Source organism: Strigops habroptila, chromosome 10 (genome assembly GCF_004027225.2).
Source record: "Strigops habroptila isolate Jane chromosome 10, bStrHab1.2.pri, whole genome shotgun sequence".
Taxonomy (NCBI): domain Eukaryota; kingdom Metazoa; phylum Chordata; class Aves; order Psittaciformes; family Psittacidae; genus Strigops; species Strigops habroptila.
The window spans coordinates 32,138,058-32,162,231 of record NC_046359.1 but is presented as its reverse complement, the minus strand read 5'-3'; the positions used below and the strand labels follow the sequence as shown (position 1 = coordinate 32,162,231).

The 24,174-nt window shown below is 39.4% G+C and overlaps 1 protein-coding gene across 35 annotated transcripts in view; it reads right to left on the bottom strand.

The window, feature by feature from the left end:
- Positions 1-24,174, bottom strand: part of NRXN1 (neurexin 1) — a 676,494-nt gene that overhangs the window by 336,629 nt on the left and 315,691 nt on the right. For 20 of the 35 annotated variants that reach the window (XM_030499116.1, XM_030499117.1, XM_030499087.2 and 17 more), the window contains 2 exons: positions 19,256-19,429; positions 13,517-13,636 (listed from right to left, as the gene is read on the bottom strand). In XM_030499116.1, coding sequence (XP_030354976.1) covers positions 13,517-13,636; positions 19,256-19,429 — 294 coding nt within the window. Of the gene's footprint in view, positions 1-13,516; positions 13,637-14,601; positions 14,629-19,255; positions 19,430-24,174 lie in introns of all 35 variants that reach the window. The other 15 variants (XM_030499078.1, XM_030499083.2, XM_030499099.2 and 12 more) reach the window with 1 other exon arrangement.

Here is a 24,174-nt window from a genome sequence, read left to right as displayed (position 1 = left end):
AAACTTACTCCCAGTTGGTGCCCCAAAGCTATCACAGTTGCGTTGGTGATGCTGAATAACATGACATGACTTAAAAATACCTGTGACACCCCCACTTCCACTGAAACCCCCATTTCAGAGGGTACATGGGATCAGCAATTTGAAAAAAAAGAAAAGAAAAAGAAAGAAGAAAAAAGAAGAATAATTCCTATTTTGGGCGAGTTTCTACGTAGAGCTACATTAGAAGTGTGTTATGGGAATTTTCTGTTGCTCCTTAGGATGTTGTTCCTGTGCTAGCATAGAGAAGACCCTTCAGTTATGGCTTTCAAAACTGATGTTGGCCAAAGCACTTAATTCAACAATCTTTTTTACAGCCTTTACACACTTTAATCCTGACTTCATTCTTCCTAGAGAATGGGGCTGAGAAACAAACTGAAGCAATTCCTTAGATGACTTATTTATCTTGTGGTCATCTGGATCAAAAAACCCACACAAAGCAGAAATAGTCAAATTACAAGAAATACCTTTTCTAGACTTCTAAAACTACAATACAAAGCATTTCCACTACAGGCTTGTTGTCTGGCATACAGTATCATCCAAAGGAAAAGGTTAATCTTCTCTGAAAATACCATCTCTCAGCAGAGTGCATTTGTTGGGGTTACAGAAGCTTTCTCTGAAGTTGGCTGTCATCCCAGCAAAGCTGCATTAAGTAGTTCAAGTTAAATATCACTTGTAATACACATTGATAGCAAGTAGAGGCAAAAAAAGAGAAAAGCTTTGGGGTAGAATTTCAGAGGGAAATAGAATTATATTTGCTCAGTAGAATCATCCCCAAATTATGATTATTTTTTTTTTTCCCAAAAAGCATCATGCCTTAGTTGTACGGAAATTAAATCTGCTCATTTCTGAAAGTATCTGAACTTGATCTGACATGCCACTACTAGTCCAGCAAATTTGGAAACAGTTTTCATTTATTCCTGGTAGTGCATTCAATTACAGAGATACTATCATTTTGAATATTTTCCTGCTATAAAGACTTCCCCTCAGGGATTACAGAAGGAAACCTATTAAATTTCGTCCCCGTCCTTTTAGCAGAGGAAAACCAGAAGACTCAATAAAACAGGAAAGATTGGAGCTCAGTGCTAAAGCAGAACTTGGCCAAAAAGAGCAAGGAAGTGGGAGCTGATTACCAAATAGATACCCCAAGTAACCCCTTGAACATCCTATTCTTTGACTTCAGGGTTCTGGCTAAAATTAGAGGATTTTTAATATTTTTCCAAGGTTTTCAGATATCCAGCACCTTAGCTGAACTGGATCCATAGGAATCTCAAGCAGATGTCCATATGCATATCAGGTCTTTATGCGTACAAAGCTCGATATTTCAGAGCAGTCTTGAACCCTACGAGAAAGAGCTATACAGTTAGCTTTGTACATGCACAGTAAATCTGATTTTTCTAGAATGCGCCCAATTTACTGCTCATGCAAAACCTAAGTATATTTTGCGGGGTTCTGATGTTTCTCATAAACACTGGGTAACTGTTGTGTGTACACTGTATTGCATGAAACTGCTTGAAGGAGAAATAATGCAGGGGGGGCTTTAGTCACAATATGGGTAATGGTGAATGGCTAAGAAGGCCCTTCAGCTCCTCCTGATGTGCTGAAGAGTTGTAGTGCTTCTGATTCTCTTCAGGAGAGTTCTGGCCCAAAGTCAAGACTAGAGATACGAGTTGGCAACAGAACTAGTTCAAATAGGTGACAGCTACTATGATCACACCTCATCAAGTTACAAGAAAAGGCTATTTTCAAGAACATCAAATAACATGAGTATTTAAAGGAAATAAATTAACAAGAGCAAAGATATGACCATCTGTCACTTACAGGATTAGTGGTTAAAATCAACTTTCTGATGAATTTTTGACCAGACAGGAAAGCCAACCTGTAATTACTACTGGACCAGAAGAAAATTCATGATCATAATAAACCTGAACCCATGTTCTGGTGATTCAGAAGATAGGATAAAGAGGAGAAAAAGGAGAGTAGAAAGAATGCCAAGCAATTTTAAAAACTCTAGGTTCAATTTCAAGAACTGGATTTAATGGCTGAAGGAGAGGGAAAATGCTATGGACTATGTATAGTGACTTTGGATTTCAACATATACAAATTAGTCATTCAACCAGTGATTTGAGACTTGAATTGTAACTGAATTTCAGTTTGCTGGTAGCAAACATCTGTCCGGGCCTTATTTCAGCATGCATACCTACACTTCTGTTCCCCAACGCACAGCAACATTTGTTGTATGTAAGTGATCAAAACCTTGATTTTTTAGAGGGACTGAGCACGCTCAGCTCCTATTTTTAGGATCTCTGGATAGGAGGTAGTGGTCCTCCACAGTTGATACTTCTGAGCAGCACTAAGTTCCCAAAGTACTCTGAGCTCTCTGTGAAATATTTAATATAATGCAAATATCAGACCATTGATCTGGTTAGAAGCTTTCTTAAGATTTACATTGTTTAAAAGGGAGAGAATTTTAAAACAACAAATATGCCATAGGGAGGACTTCCCTATATTGTAAAACAAACTCAGAGCTTTGGATGATTTGGAGATGGTATATGTAAATATTAATATACTTTGACATTGAATACTGCATATCATGCATTTTAAATGGGTTTTTTTAGTGTGTGGATGTTTACAGTGGAATGATGTGCTTCTTCATATGCCTATTTTCAATTCAAAGTATAGCTTCATTACAAAGAGTGATAGCATAAAACTTAGCAGCATGAACGTTCCTCCAGAATTAGCACCAAATTGACAAGCATCCTTAACACAGACTTTAAATTGGGTTTGTGGGCACCAAACAGCTTCATGAGCATTAGCTGTTCCTCACCCTCTTTTCCACTGCTCCAACTTTTCAGTACCCAAGCTGGGTATTGACTGTTTTTAATACGAAGTGGTTTTCCCCAAGCTGGGACTTCATTTTGCAGTTGCCTTTATTAAGCAACCAGGCACTAAACCCGTCTAAAATTCCTTCATCCCTAGGAGTACTGCTTCCACCAGTATTTTTTCATACTGTTATTATTGACTCTGTTACCTTCTTTCACAATTTCCCAAAATACCTAAGCAGAAAAGAGCTATGAAGACTTCCAAACACATCAGTACACAAGACTCATAAGCCTAAGTCAAGCCTAAGGATCTTAAACATCCCATGGGACACTGAGAACGTAAGCATGCTTATGGATGCATGTGCTAAGAAAAACAGGGAAATTTCATTCAGATAACTGCTGGTGAGGTGGAGCTGCCGGTCCAAAAGTGGCCAAAACCAGGTAGAATATCCATCCTGAAGCATGGGCACAAAATCATGAAAGCTGCAAAAATGTCAGTATAAGATAGCCTCTCTGTGCTTTGCCATTACCCTAGTGCATGCTTCCATTCTCAGCTCCTGGGGAATTACACAGCTCTTTAATTTGGACTCCAAAACACCTTGATTCACCCACATAAGATTCAGCTTATTTTGCTTACTCTGCTTTTAACAGAAGAGTTTGCTTTGCCTCAATTTTCTGCAGCACCTGGCAAAAATGAACACGCAGAAGGCTCTGAAGATGGTATCAAGCTACCAACAAAATCATATTTTGCAATGAGTGTACCAGTTCCTCATAGGTATGTAGTTTGAATATAAGCTACCTATCTATCCGTCAAGCCAGAATACATGCTGAGGAAGATCAGGTTGCCTTAGTAACCTGAGTCCAGTTCTACAGACTTTAGAAAGACTGAATAATTTTATGTTTCTGAAGCACCATTGTACTTAAATATCTTCCCCATAAAATAGACATATATTACCAAACTCCCTATATACCCTTTGAGCTATTCTTATGCTAGGATATATTTGAGCTAGAAGACGCTGCTTAGGAAAGCTTTTTCTTCTTCCTTCTCACCATTTGTGACCCTTGCAGCTATCACCTAATAAAAAAGCTAACATTCATTGCTCTTTCTTTGGGTTTGTTGGGGAGAAATAACTGACACCATTACAGAGCTAAAACTTCTGCTCCAGCTGTGGCACCTACAGTGACTAATACTGTTCAGAAAGCTACTAGTTACCTAAAATTGATTTTAATATATTATATTGTTAGAGTGTTCAGAGAAATCTGGGAGAAAGAACAGTGACAGCACTCATCCAATATGCTTATTACTGTGAGTAGCTTTTGGCTACACAAATTTCGGGCCTGAATTGTACATAGCATGCTATTACATTGTAATAATTGAAACTTCTAGAGAAAGGAATCCAACAATACCCAAAAGAACAATTTTAGTTCCATGAGAATATATTTAATTAACCCTTAATCATTTTCACCTTTATGACACTGGAAACACTTCTAGGATTTGATCTACAAAATTATGATGCCATTAATAAGAGAAAGATATAATTGACACACCAAAATTCAATTTAATTACTCCCTTGATCCCTCCAGAGGCAGAGAGAAGCCTGCAATTTTCTGACACTATGTTCCATTTTTAATATTGTGAAATAGGCCAGAAATGTTGTGTAATTGCTTCTCTTTGAGCTATGAGCACAACTATAACAATGTACTCTGGCTACCTTGAAAGTTCCTTTTTGGCTTTTCCTGTATCAAGTATCCCACTTAAAAACTTACTTTTTATTGCCTGTTAGAAAAATTCTTACATGTAAGAGCTTATACAATCACTGTCAAACAACTTTCTATTAATTTTTTAGCAGGATAGTTTGTAACTTATTTAAAGAAAATGAAGATTACTTCACTATTTTAGGCATGGACAGCTCATCTGACTGACTACTCCAGAATCTGTATGTAAAAAAAGAAAAAACTTCTAAAACTTGTTTTCAGACTGTCAACAAAAGCATGCCTGTTAATGTACAGAATTAACAGACTGACAGATCTTAACGAAAGGCCCAAATTCACATACTACAAAATCCGTATGAAACAAAGCAGGAAAAAGAAAATGAAACAAAACAAAACCAACCAAACCCCACCAAAACAAACTGCTAAGAGCTGGGCCACTAAGCTTCTTTGAAAAACTGCTGTCATTTGTGCATCAGTCTCTTGAGTTCTGGCTGGAGCAACATGTGCTCCCATAGAACATCACAGCTCACAGTACAGTCTCTCCTAATTAGGATCCCAATAAAAATAAAAGTTAAAGAAAGGAACCTTGGTCCACAGCCACAGCTCACAGGCAGCACACTTCTTGCTTTCCTTGCCATTTTCAACATTTTTTTTCTAATTTTCCCAAACACCTGAACATTTCTGCACTTTCAAGACTGTGTGTGTGAAGTCCTACTTCGAACTTTATATAAATTAGGCCACTGATATTTGTCACCAGAAATTCCAGGTATACATTATAGAGATATATTGGCTAAGATAAGCTGAACAAATTGAGGTTTCTTCAATTAGTGCAGTCCAGCAGCTTGTCCCGCACTGTAATCTTGTGCACAGCTATCTTTATTTCTCCTGTGTACTGTGAGTCTCTGTGGCAAAATAACAATCTGAAGTATTTAGACTGGTATGCTATCCAGGACAGATTTTTTAATTCTCAGCTACTGGAGATGGAAATCGAATGTCTTTTAAAGTACTCTGAGGATTTTTCTATCCCCTTTCTTAATAGCAGGTTATACATCTATTGGTGGATAGCAGCTGCAAAGTCTTGGCCAGGAATAGTTAATATTATTTTAGAAAGTACTACTGAGTAGCTCTTATAGAATTCCAGACTGGTTTGGCTGGAAGGGACCTGAAAGCTCATCCAGTTCCAACCCTCTGCCCCGGCAGCGACACCTTCCACTAGCTGCCTCCAAGCCCCATCCAACGCGGCCTTGAACATGATTAGTTTAGCTTTTAGTCATTGTTTTAATTCAGCTTATTTTGTATATATCTTCTCACAAATTAGCACTACGACTGATCATACACTCCCTGGGTATCAAAAGGCCCAAAGGATGCAGTATCTGAACCAGTTAACTCAATGGGAAATGACTGATAAATGGGAAAGAAACATAGGTGGTAAGATGATTTAAATCCATCATTCATCTAATACCAGACTGATAATGAAAACAGAGATTATGCGACTATCGCCCTCTGCATGCCAGAGTGTAATATATACACATATATAACATTAAACACAAAGCATTGCAAACCTAAGGAAAGCCAGCTCTACACTTCTGTGTGCAATATTAAATTACCCCTCCTTGCCTATGGGTTATTACATAGTTGCTAATTACACATTCCCAAAGCATGAAGACTCTTGCCAGTATGAGAATGTGCCCATCTTGCTCAGAGTTCTGCAGTGAAGAAGGCTGGTGCTTACGAAAACACTCACTAACCGCAGAAGTTGAATGCTGACTCAATATTTAACATTTTTGTGGTTCAAAGTATAACCTCAGTATTACTTAATGCACTCTCCAAACACTAACACTGGAGAGACTATCATTCAGTTCCTCCTGGAATTTTTATAATGTCAAATACTCTAATATCCATATCTCTCATAAACCTTAATTAATGTATTTTTACAGTGCCTAGTTTCTACTATCCTAACAGCCAAAAGTACCCACTGTTCACTGTTCAATCTGAAATAATTAGGATTTGATTTTCTGAAAAGATACACTTCCAATTTTGAGTGCTCACCATGGCTGCAAATCAGACCACAGACTGTCAGCTTAACAAAAAATTACAAAAACCTATGTATATAATCCTCTGTCATTTAATAACACATGATTTCCCCTTCCTAAGTCTACACTGGCTATCCCTAATAACCTTCTCAGAATCACAGAGTCATAGAATCAGCTGGGTTGGAAAAGACCTTTAAGTCCAACCATTCCCCCAGCACTGCCAAGGCCACCACTAAACCATGAGGTTCAGATGAGGTCCTACACAGCTTGTGAACACTTCTAGGGATGGTGACTCCACCACTGCCCTGGGCAGCCTGTTCCACTGCCTGACCACCCTCTTGGTGAAGAAACCATTCCTAATATCCAGACTAAACCTCCCCTGGCATAGCTTGAGGCAATTTCCTCTTATCCTACTACTTGTTACTTGGGAGAAGTCAATCTCCTCCTCAGATTCCCTTACACTCCTCAGCCGTTCCACCTCTTCCCGCAGCTCTGCCACGGTGCACAGCGAATCATCAGCCTGGTCACATCCTACACAGACACCATCCACCATCCCCGGCAGGCTCTGGCACTCACCACAGCCGGGCGCCTGCTCACGATGTCCCAGCCAGCACAGAGGGCTTTGTTCCTGAGCTCTCTGCCAGAGGACGCCGCCCCTGAGCCCCTGCCCCTGAGCCCGGGCCGAGCTCAGCTCTGGTGCCCGCCGGGCTCCGGCCCTTCCCGCCGCGCTCCCTGCGGGAACCGCCGCCCGAGCTGAGGCGCCACGCGCCGCTCCCGCCTCGAGCTGAGGCCGCTCGCGCTCAGGGCGGTGCCGCCCCCGCTGGTGCCGCCCCCTGCCGGTCACCGCTCGCTCCGCGGCGCTGCGGCTCCGGGCAAGAACCGGAACTCTGTGACCAGCACAACCCTGACCCGCTCCTCCTTTCAGCACGTAGGAGCTGTAGCAGCGCGCCACCCTTCACTGGCTCCGTAAGCAACTGTGTCAGCAAGTAAACGCACCCCAGACATCTCCCAGATGGCCTGTGCCCTGCTCTGCTGCCTCTTTGGCAGATACTGGGGTAATTCCAGTCACCCGTGAGGACTAGGTCTGCAAACATGAGGCTTCTTCAATGTGTCTGAAGAAGGCCTCATCTATTTCTTCCTCCTAATCAGGCAGGCTGTAGCAGATACCCATCACGTCATATTAGACACTGGTCTGCCATCTAACCCTAACCCATAAGCTCTCAGCTGGCTCATCACTTGTCCCTGGGCAGAGCTCCGCACCTTCCCATACACACTAAGTCCATTATTTTCTCACCTCCTTGTGAGTAATCTCCATTCTCCTCACCAGGCTGGAGAGGAGCTCCAACAAAGATGCTTTTTCTCCACATTGCTAGGTGGATTCCCTCTTTTCCTAGCAGGCCTTCCTTGAATTCCTTGTCTAATCTCCAAGTAAGTCATCCCAATACACAACAATTAGTTTTATTAACATCCAAACACATTTAAAATAAAACCTTACCACCATTACAGATAAAATCTTAGCTGAAAGGCAGTAACTCTATAATGCAACCAAGTATCAAGGAAATCAAACATATTTTAAATAAACCCATTTTGTAATACTGACACAGTTCTCCATTTAAATGGGGCCCTTTGATTTTTTCTTCATAAAGAGTCAAAATAAAATAGAACTTTTCTAAAAGTTTGTTACAGTAGTTGAGAATGTCAAATTCCTAATCAGAAGACACTGCGTGGTGAAGTTCTAACCCTTCAGAAACGGATTTTAATGGAAGCGTTGACACAGTGTTAGCTTATAATATCACAAGTACAACGCCATTACATTAGTCCCTTACAGTGACAGACAGTGTTGAAGCTGTCCTGTAATTTGGCACAGAACATTTCTATACTAATGTAATGTGACAATGTTATTATGTCTGCTATTTTCTATGCCATAATAGCAGTATTTGTTTCCCCAAACATGCTATTACCTTCACTAATGTGGCTATACTTAAAGATTGCCCGAGTAAAAACAGATGTAAACTTACAGAAAGCAGATAATCTCTTACAGATTTGTTTTGTTTTGCCAGAGTAATTTTCATCCCTACTCTTATAAAAGAAGCTGAATTCCCTGGGAGGATAGCTTTCACTACATAACCTGTTGCAATAGTTATGAAGTTCATGATGTATTTTCTCAGAGGAGTTGCATGCAGCCATCCCTTTGTAAGAACAGCCATTAACTGTCCTTTTAGTAGTGTCTTCTACAGAATCTCATTTTGTAGGAACAACTGCTACTGGTCTGCTTTGCACTTACCACTGTAACACTTCTTTCTATTCACATCTCAAGAGCACTGTTGCCCTGAATTTCCAAGTATCATACCACATCAAAGGAGAAAATTATAATCTGTATAGCATCTTGGGGTCAAAACTTCCCCTGCCTTGTTTATCTTCCAGCAAATAGGAAGCTGCAGCACACAGGATGTTCCCATCTATGCCACCATGAAGGCTTATGGTCTGCAGGCACTCCATGCTCACTGTAGTGCAGTACTGAGATTTGCAACTAAGCAAAACTTTTGCGGATTGAACTGTGAGTGTTCCTGACTACAGCTGTAAAACTGTAGCTTTGCTCTTGGCTGGCACAAGTCATTTTCGGTAGGAATACATTCCCTGAACTGCTCCTTCTCTCTAGCTGACACACAGAGGACACTCTCAGACTGAGAGAGAAACAATCAGCCTCCCATGGTGCTTATTTTCAGAAAAAGAATTTAAAAATCTTCATTTTAAGCTGTGCACATTTTCACCTGGAATAATCCACTGAACAACATAGGAGTAATGATTTGCTGTTACAGGAGAGATTAAAGAAACTTCTTGCACATTGTATTAGTAGAATGTATTAGAACACTTTTTGAGAAACTATTCCTTTCATTATTGTGTGAATGCCCCATCCCTGGCAGTGTTCAAGGCCAGGTTGGACGGGGCTTGGAGCAACCTGCTCTAGTGGATGGTGTCCCTGCCCCTGGCAGGGGGTTGGAACTAGACGAGCTTTAGGGTGCTTTCCAACCCAACCCATTCTGTGATTCTATGATTTCCTCCAAACTCTGTTTTGGAAATTAGAGACAAGAATGATACATGTGAAACATTCACACTGCAAAGCCTAGGAATGATGCTCATCAGATCTTTGTGCACTGAGGTTACTACGGGAAACATGCTGAAAGTATCAACTCAGATGCAGCAAGGTAATTTGTGCACATTTATGCAAATTGCAGATGATACAAAACTGGGAGGAGTGGTTGATAAACCAGATGAGTGTGCTGTCAATCAGAGGGATGCTGACAAGCTGGAGAAGTGAGCTGACAAGAGCCTTGTAAAACAAAGGAAAAGGCCAAATCCTCCACCTGGGAGGAACGGACCCACACATACCAGGACAGGCTGGGGCCTGCCCCGCTGGAAACGTTGCAGAAATGTTGGGAGATGTGATCCTTCCGCTCTACTCAGCACTGTTGAGAAGCATCTGCAGCACTATCTCCTAGCGCTGGGCTCCCCAGTGCAAGAGCAACACGAGCATGCTGGAGGAAGTGCAGCAAAGGGCCACAAAAGTGTTAAGTGCTGAAGAGGGCTTGGAGCACCTCTCATATGAAAGGAGGCTGAGAGAGCAGGGACTGCTCAGCCTGGAGAAGAGAAGGCTCAGTAGGGATCCTACCAATGTTTTAAAATACCTCATAGATGAGAGTAAAGAAGACAGCGTCTTCTCAGTGGTGCCCAATGATAACACAAGAGGCAATAGGCACAAACTGAAATACACAAAATCTCACTAGACCATAAGGAAAATGTTTGTACCGTGAGGGTGATGGAGCACTGGCACATGTTGCCCAGAGCAGTAGTGGAGTTTCCATCCTTGCAGATACTCAGAAGCCACCTGGACACAGCCCTGAACAACCTTCACTAGCTGACTCTGCTCTGAGCAGAGTGATTCGGTTACACAATATCCACAGATCCCCTTTCACCTCAGCCATTTTGTCACTCAGGAATTTCTGCTCAAATATGTTCCCTAAGAACGAGTGGAACGAAAGAGTGGGGAGATGTGGTGGGTTAATCCTGGCTGAGGACCAAACTCCCCCCCCCAGCTGCTCAACCACTCCCCCTGGTTTGACCTTGGTGTTCCTTCTCCTGTTTCTCATTCTTTTTGTTCCCTCCTCCTTCATCTGTCTGGGGTTTTTGGTAAGAATGGGACACTCCCTATGTGTGTTTTCATAGAGGTGCCACTCCCTTGGCTAACGGACTCAGCCATGCTTATGTGGTGCCTGTTGGAGCTGGTCATGCCCGGCGTGGGGCAGTCCTGGCCTCACCTCACCAAGAAGTTTAGCCTGTGGTGTGTAGCCTATGCAAGTGACTAAAAACTGCAGCAACATTTCATCATTCGTCTTCCTGTAATGCTCTTCCCAAATACAAAAGAGAGTAGTCCAGGAGCATCTAAGATGACATTGAAAGTACACCACCATTTCTCCTCCTTTCCCTCACATGTATCATTATGAAAACCCTCTCTTGTTAGATTTGCTTTGCAGATTTTTGTATCTGAACTAATCTGAGGAGTCAAGATAAAGCAGAAACCAAACATACTATATTTACCAGACTGTGCATTCTATTACAAAACACCCATATCTGGGATAAATTTGTATTTCTCATTTGTTATAGAATAACATTAAGAAAAGAAAGATTTATCTGGGGAAAAAGTAAGTATTTTTGGCAGCCATGTACTAAAGGTACTCCTTTACCATCATCAGAAATAGTATATTGAGAATTATCTGATTGTGTGCAATGTAGTCCATAATGTTACCGTACAAAAGAGCTTTCACAGGTTAGTAAATATCTTGCCTATATAAGTTCATCACTTTGCCATATTTATGCAATAGCTGTCACTTGAAAAAATAATTCACAGAATGTTCCAGGTCCAGACATCAGTTCCTACAAAGACAAATTTATACACAGTTTTTCCTTTGCTAGATGTGGAATAGATAATTTCTTTTTCATAGTTTTTGGTTACTTTTGGAAGAACTCACAGATCACAGAAGAACAGAAATAACAACTTAAAAGTAAAATAGAAACAAATCTTTTTCTCCTGTAGCAGATAGGGGACTGAAATCCTTAAAAATATCTGTTTAGCGGTATGACTAATCACTCACATTGCTGGGAAGGGCAAACATGCATAAAGTACACCCAAACCTTTGCTCAAATTATCAGAAGTTTTTCACTTCTACCATGACAGCAAATGCAGGGGAACAGACTAAGTCCTTTCCATAGTTTCCAAACATAGCCAAGAGTAGGAAAGTGGAACTTCCTCAAAAATGTAGCTTTTGCATATAATTCATTTGCTAGCCTTATGCTAGTTATAATTGAGCCAAAAGCTCTTCAGATTGTAATTATTCTGTTATTTTAGGGTTTGCCCAAGAAGGCACACTTTGCTGTCAAGTGGAGAACCAGAACAACACATAAAAATCAAAGATGCTTGACTAAACCACATCTATTAGATAGTAGAGAGTGTTATACTAACACTCTCTAGTGTGTTATAGTGTTATACCATCAGTCATTCATTCAGACAAATGTACACAAACAGAAATAAGAATGCTTAGTGTCCTGGTTTGGGCTGGGATAATTTTCTTCCTAGTAGCTGGTGCAGTGCTGTGGCTCTAGTCTGAGAACAATGCTGATAATACACCAATGTTTTAGCTGTTGCTCGGTAGCACTTACCCTGATCAAGAACTTTTCAGTCTCTCATGCTCCGCCATTTAGGAGGGGCAGAGAAGCTGCGAGGGAGCAGAGACAGGACACCTGACCCAAACTAGCCAAATGGATATTCTAGACCATAGAAAATCATGCTCAGTATAGAAATGGGGAGCATAGCGATCACTGCTTGGGGACTGACTAGACATCGGTCAGTGGGTGCTGAGCATCTGTATTGTGTATCACTGTGTTTCTTGGGTTTTATTCTTATCTTTTTCCTTTTTTTTATTCTAACAATATTTACTTCATTTCAATTATTAACCTGTTCTTATCTCAACCCGTAGGCTTTACCTTTCTCTGATTCTCCTCCCCATTCCACTGGTACCACATGGTACTTAGTTGCTGGCAGGGGCTAAACCACGACACTTAGCTTTAAAGTGTCTTATCTTCCTATGGATATTAATACATGCAGCATTTAGATACTTCAAATGTGAGGAATTACAAAGAAAACTCAGTAGCTTGCTTTAATCAGTTACTGTGGATCATGATGGCTCTTGCATTAGTATTCCCCTTTCACTTCTGCATAATTCTATTTAGATCAATAAGGCTGGATTGGAATAAAACTAGATTATGACATTGGTGAATCAGGCACCTTATTTTTGACACATTTAAGCTTTTCCTGAAAGACCAGATGGTTGGTGTATGTTATGTAGTTTTATTCAGATGAAATTTAAAAGAGCTAAAACACTCAGCATGCTTTTATTATTGGCATGCTTAGTGTGTCACCTAAAGAAATCTACAAAGGGAGATAATGAGCCTTGTCAACTGTTTCACAGTAATTATAGCCCTCATGATATAATGCTACAAAATTACAATATAGTTTAAGATAATAAAATGTAAAAGGATTTTTCAAGCAGGAAAAAAAACCTATTTGTAACATTTATGCAGGAAGAGGATTATTTCAGACAGGTAACCATCAGTATATTAGACATGCAATCAAGTGTAATAGAACCAAATTCTGTCAGTGCTTGATACTGCACATTGTCCAAAATTCATACTGCATATTTTAGCTATGTTCTTCCTAAAAGTCTTACAGATTTGCACGGAGTTTGCTAGTTCATTTAAATATCTAATAGCAAAATAATCTAAAGCTTCAGACACTTACTTCAAATACTGCCTTCAAGCTCTCGAGCGTTCAGATCAGCATGTTTTTAGTGTACTTACGGTCATTGCACAATGGTCCACTGAAGGAGGTCATACTACAGTCACAACTGAATCCATCCCACTGCTGCAAGCACACTCCCTGGTTTGCACACGAGTCCTCTTGGCATGTTGTGCTGGGGCCTGATGAGAACATACAGAAAAAGGACTTGCACTTTGCCTCCCAAAGAAAGGGTATTTCCCACTCGACCACATAAACTAGTTGCCAACATCTCAAAACAGATGAGCAAAGAGGTACCAAGTAAAATGCACATAAACTCGCTGATTTTGTAACAGCGTGTAATAGTAAAAGGGTGGTTTGGATTTAGCTTTAAGACTGATTATGTCAAACACAGGAATGCACAAACTGAAGCAGAGTTATTCCAGGTACAGTGGGAATGTCAACTTTACTGCAGGTTACTTGTTAATCACGTGTCAGACCATTAACTGGCTAAATGTTTTCTAAGCACTTCATCATTTTTTTCCTGTAAATACATTTCAAACAGCAAAGCCAGATGCCACAGAATGCAAAGCTCTGTGAGATGAAAGGAAAGATTGGAAAAAAAAATTCAAACAAAGTAAAAATAAAATGAAGCTACACTATACAATGCTTTTAATCCCACAAATTATTTTAAATTATTTAGGTCTAAAATTGAGAAGAGTTTGGGATTTATTTTTTTTGGCAGGAATGTTGGCAAGTACTGATTGACATGCTTCAGGGATCCCATGCAGGTTCCTTTTTTAAAGGGAAATGCAAAAAAATCAGACTACTAATGAACTGGCATGCCAAAATGTGACATATGCATGAAAAACAAAGCTACTCTAGTTCTAGAGAATCAGAACTCGACTACTGAAATGTAAAGAAATTTGAAAAGGAATGATCAAAGCACTAAGGCAATCACTATACAAACATATTCAAGACTGAAAGCCTTTATGCAAGCAATGCTGGAAAAAGAAGGTTCGTGTAGCCCAATGTTTTAGAGGTGTGAAAGACAAAATCTGAAACCAAATAACACACTTTAGTTCTGAAATGTACAGAGCATTTATTGCAGGAATCCAACTGTGCATTGGGGGTTTCAGTCTTGTTTAATACACACAGGGCTATCTACCTTGCAAATCAGCTTTCATCAATGCAACTTTGTCAGCAAAATAAAAAAGCAAAATATATTAAATGTTAGTAAGCAATATTGAAATGGCAGCAAACACAGAAAAAAAAACCAGTCAGAGTAAAGTGCATGCTGCTGTTAAAGAGAGAAAGAAATGCCATATAATGCAAACAAATTAATGCTAATAGCCATAAATCTTCAGGCAAGCCAAAATAAGAAAGCAGTAATTTGCCAGTATTTTACTACAAATATAATGGTTAATTGAGCTGATGACATGTAATGAAGGAAAATTAAAAGTTGGGGGTTTTCTTCTTCCTTGGATAGATACAAATGCATTAGCGGAGTAAATGCATGGCTGAATCCTGACTAGCCATTTGTCATGTTCAGATACACTGAATTCAAGAGTAATTAGCACTGTCATCCTCTGTGGCCTTTCTTTATTCTAGCCCTCTCCTCTTGACTGGTGAAAGAAGACTGAAGTACAGACAGTGAACTACAGATTACTCACACGCGCATTTCATGTTGCATCTTGACACTACAAGATAAAATTTGGTTCTGGGATTATAAAATTGTCCTAAATTGTTTTGGAGAAGAGACATCAATATCCATTTGCAACTCCCACTGCTAGTCATTGATGACAGGGCAAAACTGCTCCAGAGATTATATCAATATCCTAAACCATCCTGCAGAGAGAAATCCACTTAACCCTTCTGTCACATTACAGCTCCTTCAAAGATCTCAGTGTGGGATTTTCTTTTGATTTGCCAGTATTTGAGAAAAATCCACAGCAATATGATTTAGAGTCAGTTCAACGGCCTCTTGGCTTTAAGTGACAGTCACCAGTGCAATGAAGTACAAGAGCAGTGTATGCTGCATTCCTGTTTTGGCAAAACTATTCATTATTTATAATAATAATTAATAATAATAAATAATACCACCACCAGCACCACCTATAACTGATTTACTGCAGTAGGCAGACACAGAACAGTGATTTTCTTTTCTTTCAAGTTTTGAGCTCAGCAGTTCAAACATTTGGGCATTAGTGATTTCTTTTTTCGTTGGAGTTTTGAGCCCACAAGTTGAAACATTTGGGCATTACATCACCCTTGCTGGAGCTGGGGATTATAATGACAGAATCCCGTAGCTGACAAGACAAGACACATTTTTTTCTCACCAGATTCTGCTACTCGGAAACTTTACAAAGATGAAGTGAAAATATCTGTAGGTGTTTAAATGTTATATATGCATGGATTTATTTACACTTTAGTTATGCAATGTTGAATTTCCTCATCTTTACCAAAGTAGAGCAAAAGTCACAAGGACTTGAAAGTACATAAGCTGCAGGACCCTGCAGGCACATTAAGTGCCTGTTAAAACACACATATTTGGTAAAAGTACAGATACGATCTTGTTAAAAAGCAAGGTATTTTGCTTTTTATGAAACTGATTCTTAGCACTTTTGGCTTATGCATACTAGTCATTATTCCAAAATTGCCATCAAGACTAGCTTATGTGTAAGGATTTCTTTTAATAAAAGGAGGCTTTTTACTTTAAAGAACAGAGGAGGGCTGTTTAATGTTGGTAAACACTGTAATATCTACTGTGATTCATATTTCCTGTATATATTACCGAACTATTTTACTATTTAGTAAAAGTACTGTAATAGACTCTTCTCAAGCACTCACCTTTTGATTTGCCTTCAATTTAAATATTATAATTTTTCCAATCTTCACTGCAGACTTTTTAATTGACTGGATTTGGTCTCTCATTTACATTTGTCTTATGTGAGGGCTTACATGCCTTGTGTTACACAAAAAGCATTATTAAGTAGCACATACAGTGTTTTACTACATATTGGAAAACTCAATTCCGTATCTCACCACCAATCATCTTCGCACATATTAATACTTGGAAGCTTTTCATATAGCTCATTTAATACAAAAATTGTATTATGTATACACATATGTGCACACTGGGCATTTTCCTCCTAAATCTATTGAAACTATGTTTTTAGCATTCCGTATTTTGTAGAATTCTGCTTTATTTAGAGTATGGAAAGAAAGTACAATGGATTTGACTAGAGAAGAACAGGGCTGACACTTACAACCTGGCTCTGGGGTGTGCTGTTAACAATTTGAAGAGCTACTTAGCATATTTATGTTTCTAGCTGTTCGTTTCTATCTGTTCTAACCATTGAAAATTTGTCAACAAGGTGGATTCAGCCAAGTGTAAATGATATTCAGCGCTCAACGATAGAGAACAGAGATATCTATCAGCCTGTGGCTGAAACCAAAATGCAAGGCAACTTGCCACACCAATCCCATGGGTGGGTTTGCAAAAAAATACATTTCAAAGAGAGAATTTTTAATATGCACAGTAAAGGTATTGAGAAATGTTGATATTTTAAGAACAAAATCCTAACAGATGTAATTAATTAGTTGTACATTGTGGGTTCACAGTTTGACAGAAGAGAGAAATTGAGCTTTCACCTCATGTTTTTTTGTTTTGGGTTTGTTTTCTTTTTATATCAGAAAGGTGGGGAATTCGATCCCACAAGAGTCTGAAGAACATCAAACTCAAGTGCCTCACTTCTCATGAAAGATACTGCAGCAGGCTGATGTCTTAACAAACAACATATACCCACCAGTCCAGCCTGCTGTCTTTGACTGACAGTGGCAGAGACTAATACTTAGTGGTTTGAAATGACTTCTGCTGCTGTGTCCTGAGCTCTTTGGACTCAACATCTCAGGGGACTTACAGAACTTCCACATCCCATTGCAATGTGAGATAGATGCAAAACTGCTCAGTTCTGCAAGGATGGAGACAGTCCTCTCTATAGACAGCAGCAGAGCTATTGGCAGCTTGAGGCGTACAAAAGACTTCTGGGAGGCAGCTACATTTGCAAGTGACTTAAATTGTATTTTAGGTGTCAGAACATTTTTTTTGTACATCTGATCCATGGTCTGCAGACAAGAGACTGACAGATGGGTCAGACAGGGAGACTTGAAGTAAACAGGAGAGGTGGAAGAGTCAACTTGCAAGAATCGAGCAGAAAGGTTGCAAGGGAATATCCCATGCTGTTAAAGAGTTCCTTCTGCAGGAAAAAGACTTTTCATGAGGTTCTGTGGGAGCCAGGCTGCACATCTAGTTTGACCATTTTGCTTGCGTCAGATGATACTGGTGCCTGAAAAAGCTGACTCTCCACCAAAAAGGATGATATTTGTACTGCCTTTATTAAATTGTTGGTGGCTTTGTTAAATCCACTGGTAGCTGAGTTGTGCCACTGGTTTAAAAGGTGAACTCACGCTCTAAGCCTGTGGCAGTACTTCTTTGAAGTACATAAAATTCATTGAGAAGATGACATCATTTCAAAAGAAGCTGTGAAACGTGTAATGGAATTAAGGTGTACTTTGACTCTCTGAAGGGATGGTGCAGGCATGGGACTTGCTAACGTCATTCAGAAAGCAAAATCTAATTTTCTAAACTCAGTGACAAACTAATTTCTACATATTTATCCATTCCTGATAGAACTAAAGCTACAGAAAGGTAAGTTGTGAATTTTACATATTTCTATGTGCTCTTACTAAAATTTATACTGTTAACTAAAGGTAGCAGGTAAGGAACAAAAACGTTCCACCTGTACAAATACAGCGTAGGGACAAGAAAATAAGAGAGAGAATTTATCCACCAGAAAGCTTTATCGCGTGAAGCTTGAGGTAACCCCCAGCTCTGCTTGGATTTTTTACGTCTATTTGCAAACTTGGTATCAAAATCATCAAGATTCCAACTTGAAATTCTACAGTGTCATTTACACATTTTTCTGTCCAGAAAGAATGGTGCTAGAAAGGGGAGAACATGTAAAATTGAACATAGCCACAAAATTCATAATTACGTGAATAAAACATATATGCAGGGACAGAGAACTCCTTTTAAGTTATTCCATAAATCATAGTAAAAATAACGTGGGATTAAATGACAGCTGGAAAAATAGCTAGAGATTGACACCCCTGAATTACAAATGCACCTCTTCTAATTCTGTCCTCCATTAAATTCCACAATATTCCAGATGAGTCAATAAAGACATAAAAAAAAAATGTGAGATAAACCATATTTGGCTCTTACTGATTTCAGATAGAAAGGCTCATAACAATACAAATCTCAGGGGTGTGCAAAATAGAGAAGATGGAAGATTCATCTTAAATAGTTTTATAAATTAGCCTTGAATTAATCAACTCAAAATGTCTGCCTTAAAAATGGAACTAATTAGCTAATGTTTCGGCATTAGCTAATGCCTGAGTGTTACGAAGATATAAAGAACTTCACTGAAGCTAATCGTTATTGTTTCTATCATTAATTAAAATACATCAAAAGCAAACAAAATACACGCAAAATATCTTGCCACTGGAGAAGGCTGGTACCTCCATCAAACATTTAAGAAGTTAACTGATGTTCTCAGATCAGTCTCTGTGCTATAGGGCAGGCACACATAATACTGTCCATAATACTACAAATGCGCAGTCTTTACAGAAGAAAGGGTCAAACAAAATCAACTAGAAGCAAGTAAAATAGAGTATCTCCATGTATGGAGTGTTCATATCAACAAAACTCTGCACAATATTTTCACTATGGTATAAAAAAATATCAGCCTATTGAATACCTTCACATCCTCTTTCTATTTGCCCATTGCAGAAGAGAGCGTCTGAGATGAGATCAGGGAGCCGTCCATTCAAATCAACCGATGCAAGGCAGCCTTGGAATCCCTCTTTTGCGTGTACCAGTTTTGGCAAGGACTTATACATTTCTTTGGCTACTCCTCCAATATACAAATCACCTGTTAAGGAGAAATAAGTATTAGGTACAGAAAGAAAAAGCCTGTAGAATATATGACCTGCCTTTCTGGCCTTTTTGTGTCTTAGAAAAACATTCTTCAAAATAAATGTAGAAGACAACACTAATAGCATATGTGATGTGAAAAGCCATTGCAGGACTACGTCTTTTCAAATGCAGATGTAGACTTCACATTCATATGACTAATTACTTCAAAGTACCTGAACATGTTGTTCATGTGCCAGCTGATACATGCAGCTACTTCACTGATGAGGATTCGGTCAGAGAACCTCCATCTAGTAACGCACCTAGCACTGATGCATGCTGTTAGCATACTTGGGGAACCTGACCACAGATCATAGAATCATGGAAGGTTAGGGCTGGAAAGGACCTTAAGATCATCTAGTTCCAACCCGCCTGCCATGGACAGATTATCCTCATTACGGATCCAGCACACAGAGATAAAAGGCAGTAAGTGGAGCACCAAGATCTACCTGAAGTCCATATATCCAGAATAATCCATTTAAAAGCACACCAAGAAATAACGGGTTTAGGGACACATTTAAGGAGAAACTTAGAAGCAAAGAGTACCGGGTGGAAGGCACCTCAAGAATCATCTGGTCCAACCTTTCTTGGCAAAGCACAGAATCATAGTTTGGGTTGAAAGGGACCTTCAATGGTCATCTGGTCCAAGCCCCTGCAATGAGCAGGGACATCTTCAACGAGATCAGGTTGCCCAGAACCACATCCAGCCTAAAGCATGACCTAGACTAGATGTCCCAGCACCCTGTCCAGCCAAATCTTAAGTGTCCAATGTTGGGGAGTCCACCACTTCCCTGAGGAAATTATTCCAATGGCTTATTGTTCTCATTGGGAAAAATATCATTTTTCAAGCATCTTGTTACTATATATCATTGTTAAGCAATGAAATGACTGATTCTCCCCACCAAAATTCACACCCTGTGTCAAGTCATGTGGGAAGAGGGGGAGTTAAACGTCTTTAAAATGGCAATCTGCACACTGAGCAAACAATTTTATTGCCAAAACCAATTCTGATGACAGACGCATATTATAAACAGCTCTTTGATGAACCTCAGGCAACTTACTCAGGACTGAAAGCTAGTGCTTTCTTCCTTTGAGTAATTTACAGCTCTGAGACTTACTTTGAAAGGACATAACTATAACTTTTCTCTTAAGCACCAAAGTGGGAGGAGGATGCTTTTTTGTTTTAAAACAATTCAGGCTGTGCCTTTTTCTTTCACATGTTGGGTTTCTCTGGTGGGTAGAACAGTGACCTTTCAAATCAACATAATCTACCTCCCTAAAGCGTGCCTTAAGTGTCAGACTACAGGTTTAACTAGGTGCTTTCCACAGCAGTTGCTGAAGACATGCTGCAGGAAAGAACCTGAGCTTTGCTTGGCCAGAGAGGGGAAGCATGCTCAGCATGACCAAAGCCCATGCTGAAAGGCTTCACTCTTCGACCTGGCAGGCAAGATGTGCTCAATTCCTTCAGCCATGACAAAGGAATAAAACCATGGTTTCCTACATCTTGCTTGAGTTTCCTGTCTTGCTCTGTTATCCTCTAACTCAGACTAAGCGGCTATCTTTGCAAGCCTGGTGGGAGTGCTCTGAGCATGCCTACTGGTGAGTCCCTTTAGCCGCACAGGATGAAGACCCCTGAGCTTCTGAGGAGCACTGAACCTGTTTGAAGGAAGGTGCTTACGGGACCATCCAACTCAAGCATTACCCAGTGACAAAATTGTTCCTCTACCTCACTGATGACATGTTCTGTGCTAGCATAAATTTTCAATAGACTATCTGAACATACATTCTAATCTATATTGTGCTTTCCAGTCCCCCAGGCTGGATGATTTTGGAGCCTTGGCCATAGGATGCGCCTAAGAGTGTTTCTGCATCACCTCAAATGCAAAATTGTTCATTACTTAAGTATTTACCAAGCTCTGTAGGCAGATTTTACAGCAACAGAACTCAGAATGTACTAGCTATCACCACTACCCCATGTGGGTACTTCTAATCTCCTTCTTATCTGCCGCAGTCACACCTTTTCCTGGTTCTCCTGGCATATTCACTGTTTGCAAGGGAGTGCAATTTAGTGCTGTTTGTAATGGTTTGCCTACAAGGAAATGGCCGGAAAGAAACACATGTCTATCAGACCGTGAAAATTTTCAGTCACTACATTCAAGCCTAAAACTCCGCTGTATTTGAATTAGTAAAATAGAGATAAAAAGTTTAGGAATGTGCGTACCATTAATCTTATAAGCTATCCAACTCAAAGTCTTAGCAACCTTTACAGCATCACATACTAAACCTCAAGCTTTCTCCACTCTACTTACATAATTTGAAAAAGAAAATATTGCTTTCATCTAGAATTTCAAGGTACAGTATAAATCTCAGAAGCACGATATTAGACATAACAGATTAAAAATTATGTTCCCACAAATGGGATGCACTTCATTCACAGCAGTTAAACTGTATTTCTCAATCAGCTGAACTAACGAAGTAAAAACTCTTGCTAAAGGTTCTTCATCTTTTTCTCAGGTGGACCATCCAGAAAAGTAAAACCCTTCCAAGTTTCCTGAAGTTCTGTGCTTTCAGTCACTGTCAGCTCAGAATAGAAAAATAATCTGTCTCAATTGATTCCCATAGACTTAAAAGAGGGAAACTCCAGAGAAAAATACTAAGAAAACTACTCCCATGATAAAAAGGTTAAACCTGGTCTATTATACACAACACATGCAACCTCTTCTTAAACCTCCCAATATATATACTGTCCAAACAACTATTTTCATTCGTGTGATTTGTTAAACCTTTAAAACCACAAACTTTCAGATTGATCCCCCGCCAGTTCCTAAGATCCATCCCTCAGGCATACCAAGATTGCTGTGTACAGTCATACAGCAATTGTCAGTTATGATGGATGGGTAGTGGAAGCCCAGGTCGGTGTACCAGCATATGAAACTGAACTCAGAATATTTGCTCCTGAAAATACACACTGGAATATTTTCAGCTAAGTATCATATGCACAAAAGTATGATATATTAAGTCAAGCCTAAATAAACTGTAACTCTGGTGTTTACTTACAGAGTCTTAAGATTATTGATAATTAGAACTGATCATTATATACCACTGAAGCCACAATATCCACTAAGACATGTTCTGGGTAGTATTTTAACTTTGTTGATGTTCAAAATAACTTGCGTACTGGTTCTGCACTAGCTAATACCCTACATTAACGCATATCATATGTATTGAGCAACCATATTGACTTGTAAGACTTTACTGTTTATAAATTATACACATTTTTTTACAACCCTGAGATAAACCTTTTCTAGATTTAATACCAAATGTGGTTTAAGCCTGCTGCTCATGGCATGAAAACACACTTTCTCTCAGAGACAAAATTTACTGATGCCAAACAAAACTGGAATTAACAATCAGTTTGGGTTCTTTTAATAAAAAGTAGTTCAAGATTTTACACTTGGTTATTTTTTTTTTTTTTTTTTGTATCTGCCATTACAAATGTTTTGCATAGCTACTTTTATTTTGGTTAATCACATGCTTCATTTTCACATTCATCTCAATGAATAAGTAGTTTCCTCCTTGCACAAGAGGGACATGGGCCTGCTTGAGCAAGTCCAGAGGAGGCCACGAAGATGCTACGAGGGCTGGAGCAGCTCTGCTATAGAGACAGGCTGAGAGAGCTGGAGAAGAGAAGGCTCCAGGGAGACCTCAGGGCAGCTTTCAGTGCCTAAAGGGGCCAACAAGAAAGCTGGAGAGGGACTTTTGACAAGGGCCATAGTTTCTAGAACTGAAGTTTAGCTATTACCTCTTGTATGCGCATTTTCTAAAATTGTGTTTATCCTGATTTTCACGTGTATTCTTAAAAAAGTTGTTGGGTTTTGTTTTTTTTCCATAACTATCCTGACTTTCCTTAATTTACAAAGGAAAGTAATTCATATAAAATATATTGACTGGCATAACAAAGCAGCTGGTAGTAAAGAAATGGTAAGAGAATAGAGTGCTCCAAGATTTCCTTCTGAATTTCTTTTTGATCTCTAGAGAAGACTCAAATAAATGACTTAGTTTGAAAGGAGATACTCCCTAGTCTCCTAAGTCTCTTACTTTTTTATATTAGGAGCCAGTACACAGAATTATCCCCCTTTTTATACAGAGGGAGGATTGTTTCCTCACATAATTTCTGAGGCACATAAAAAGTATGCTACAGTATTTTTCACTGGCATGTTCCCTGCAGGCCACAGGAATCAATGGGAAGGCAGCACTTTCAGAGCTATACCTATAAATCATGAAAATAATAGTACTGGTCAGTTATATTAAAAGCACTGACAAAGAGAAGAGTTCAGTGGTTTTAATTTATATCTTTTAGAGGTAATGTAGATATTCATTTATTCCAACAGGAGCTTCCCTGCTTACACCTATGTATCTTTTTTTCTGATTTAGAGCTGATTTGCGCTTTGAAGAACAAGTGAATTTAACAGAAGCAAACTGCCTGCTAATAAATGAGCTCAAGTTCTTAATGTATTCATTATTGGAATCACAGTTATGAGCACCACACAACAGTGAGTCACACGCAATTGTTGGTAAAACAAATACTGCCAAATCCTTCTGTAACACCTCATGCTTTCTTTATCTCAAGTCTCTACATCTCTTCAAAATAAGAACTTTGCAAATGCTAAACCAAAGAAAGGTAAAATAACAACTGAAGATGCT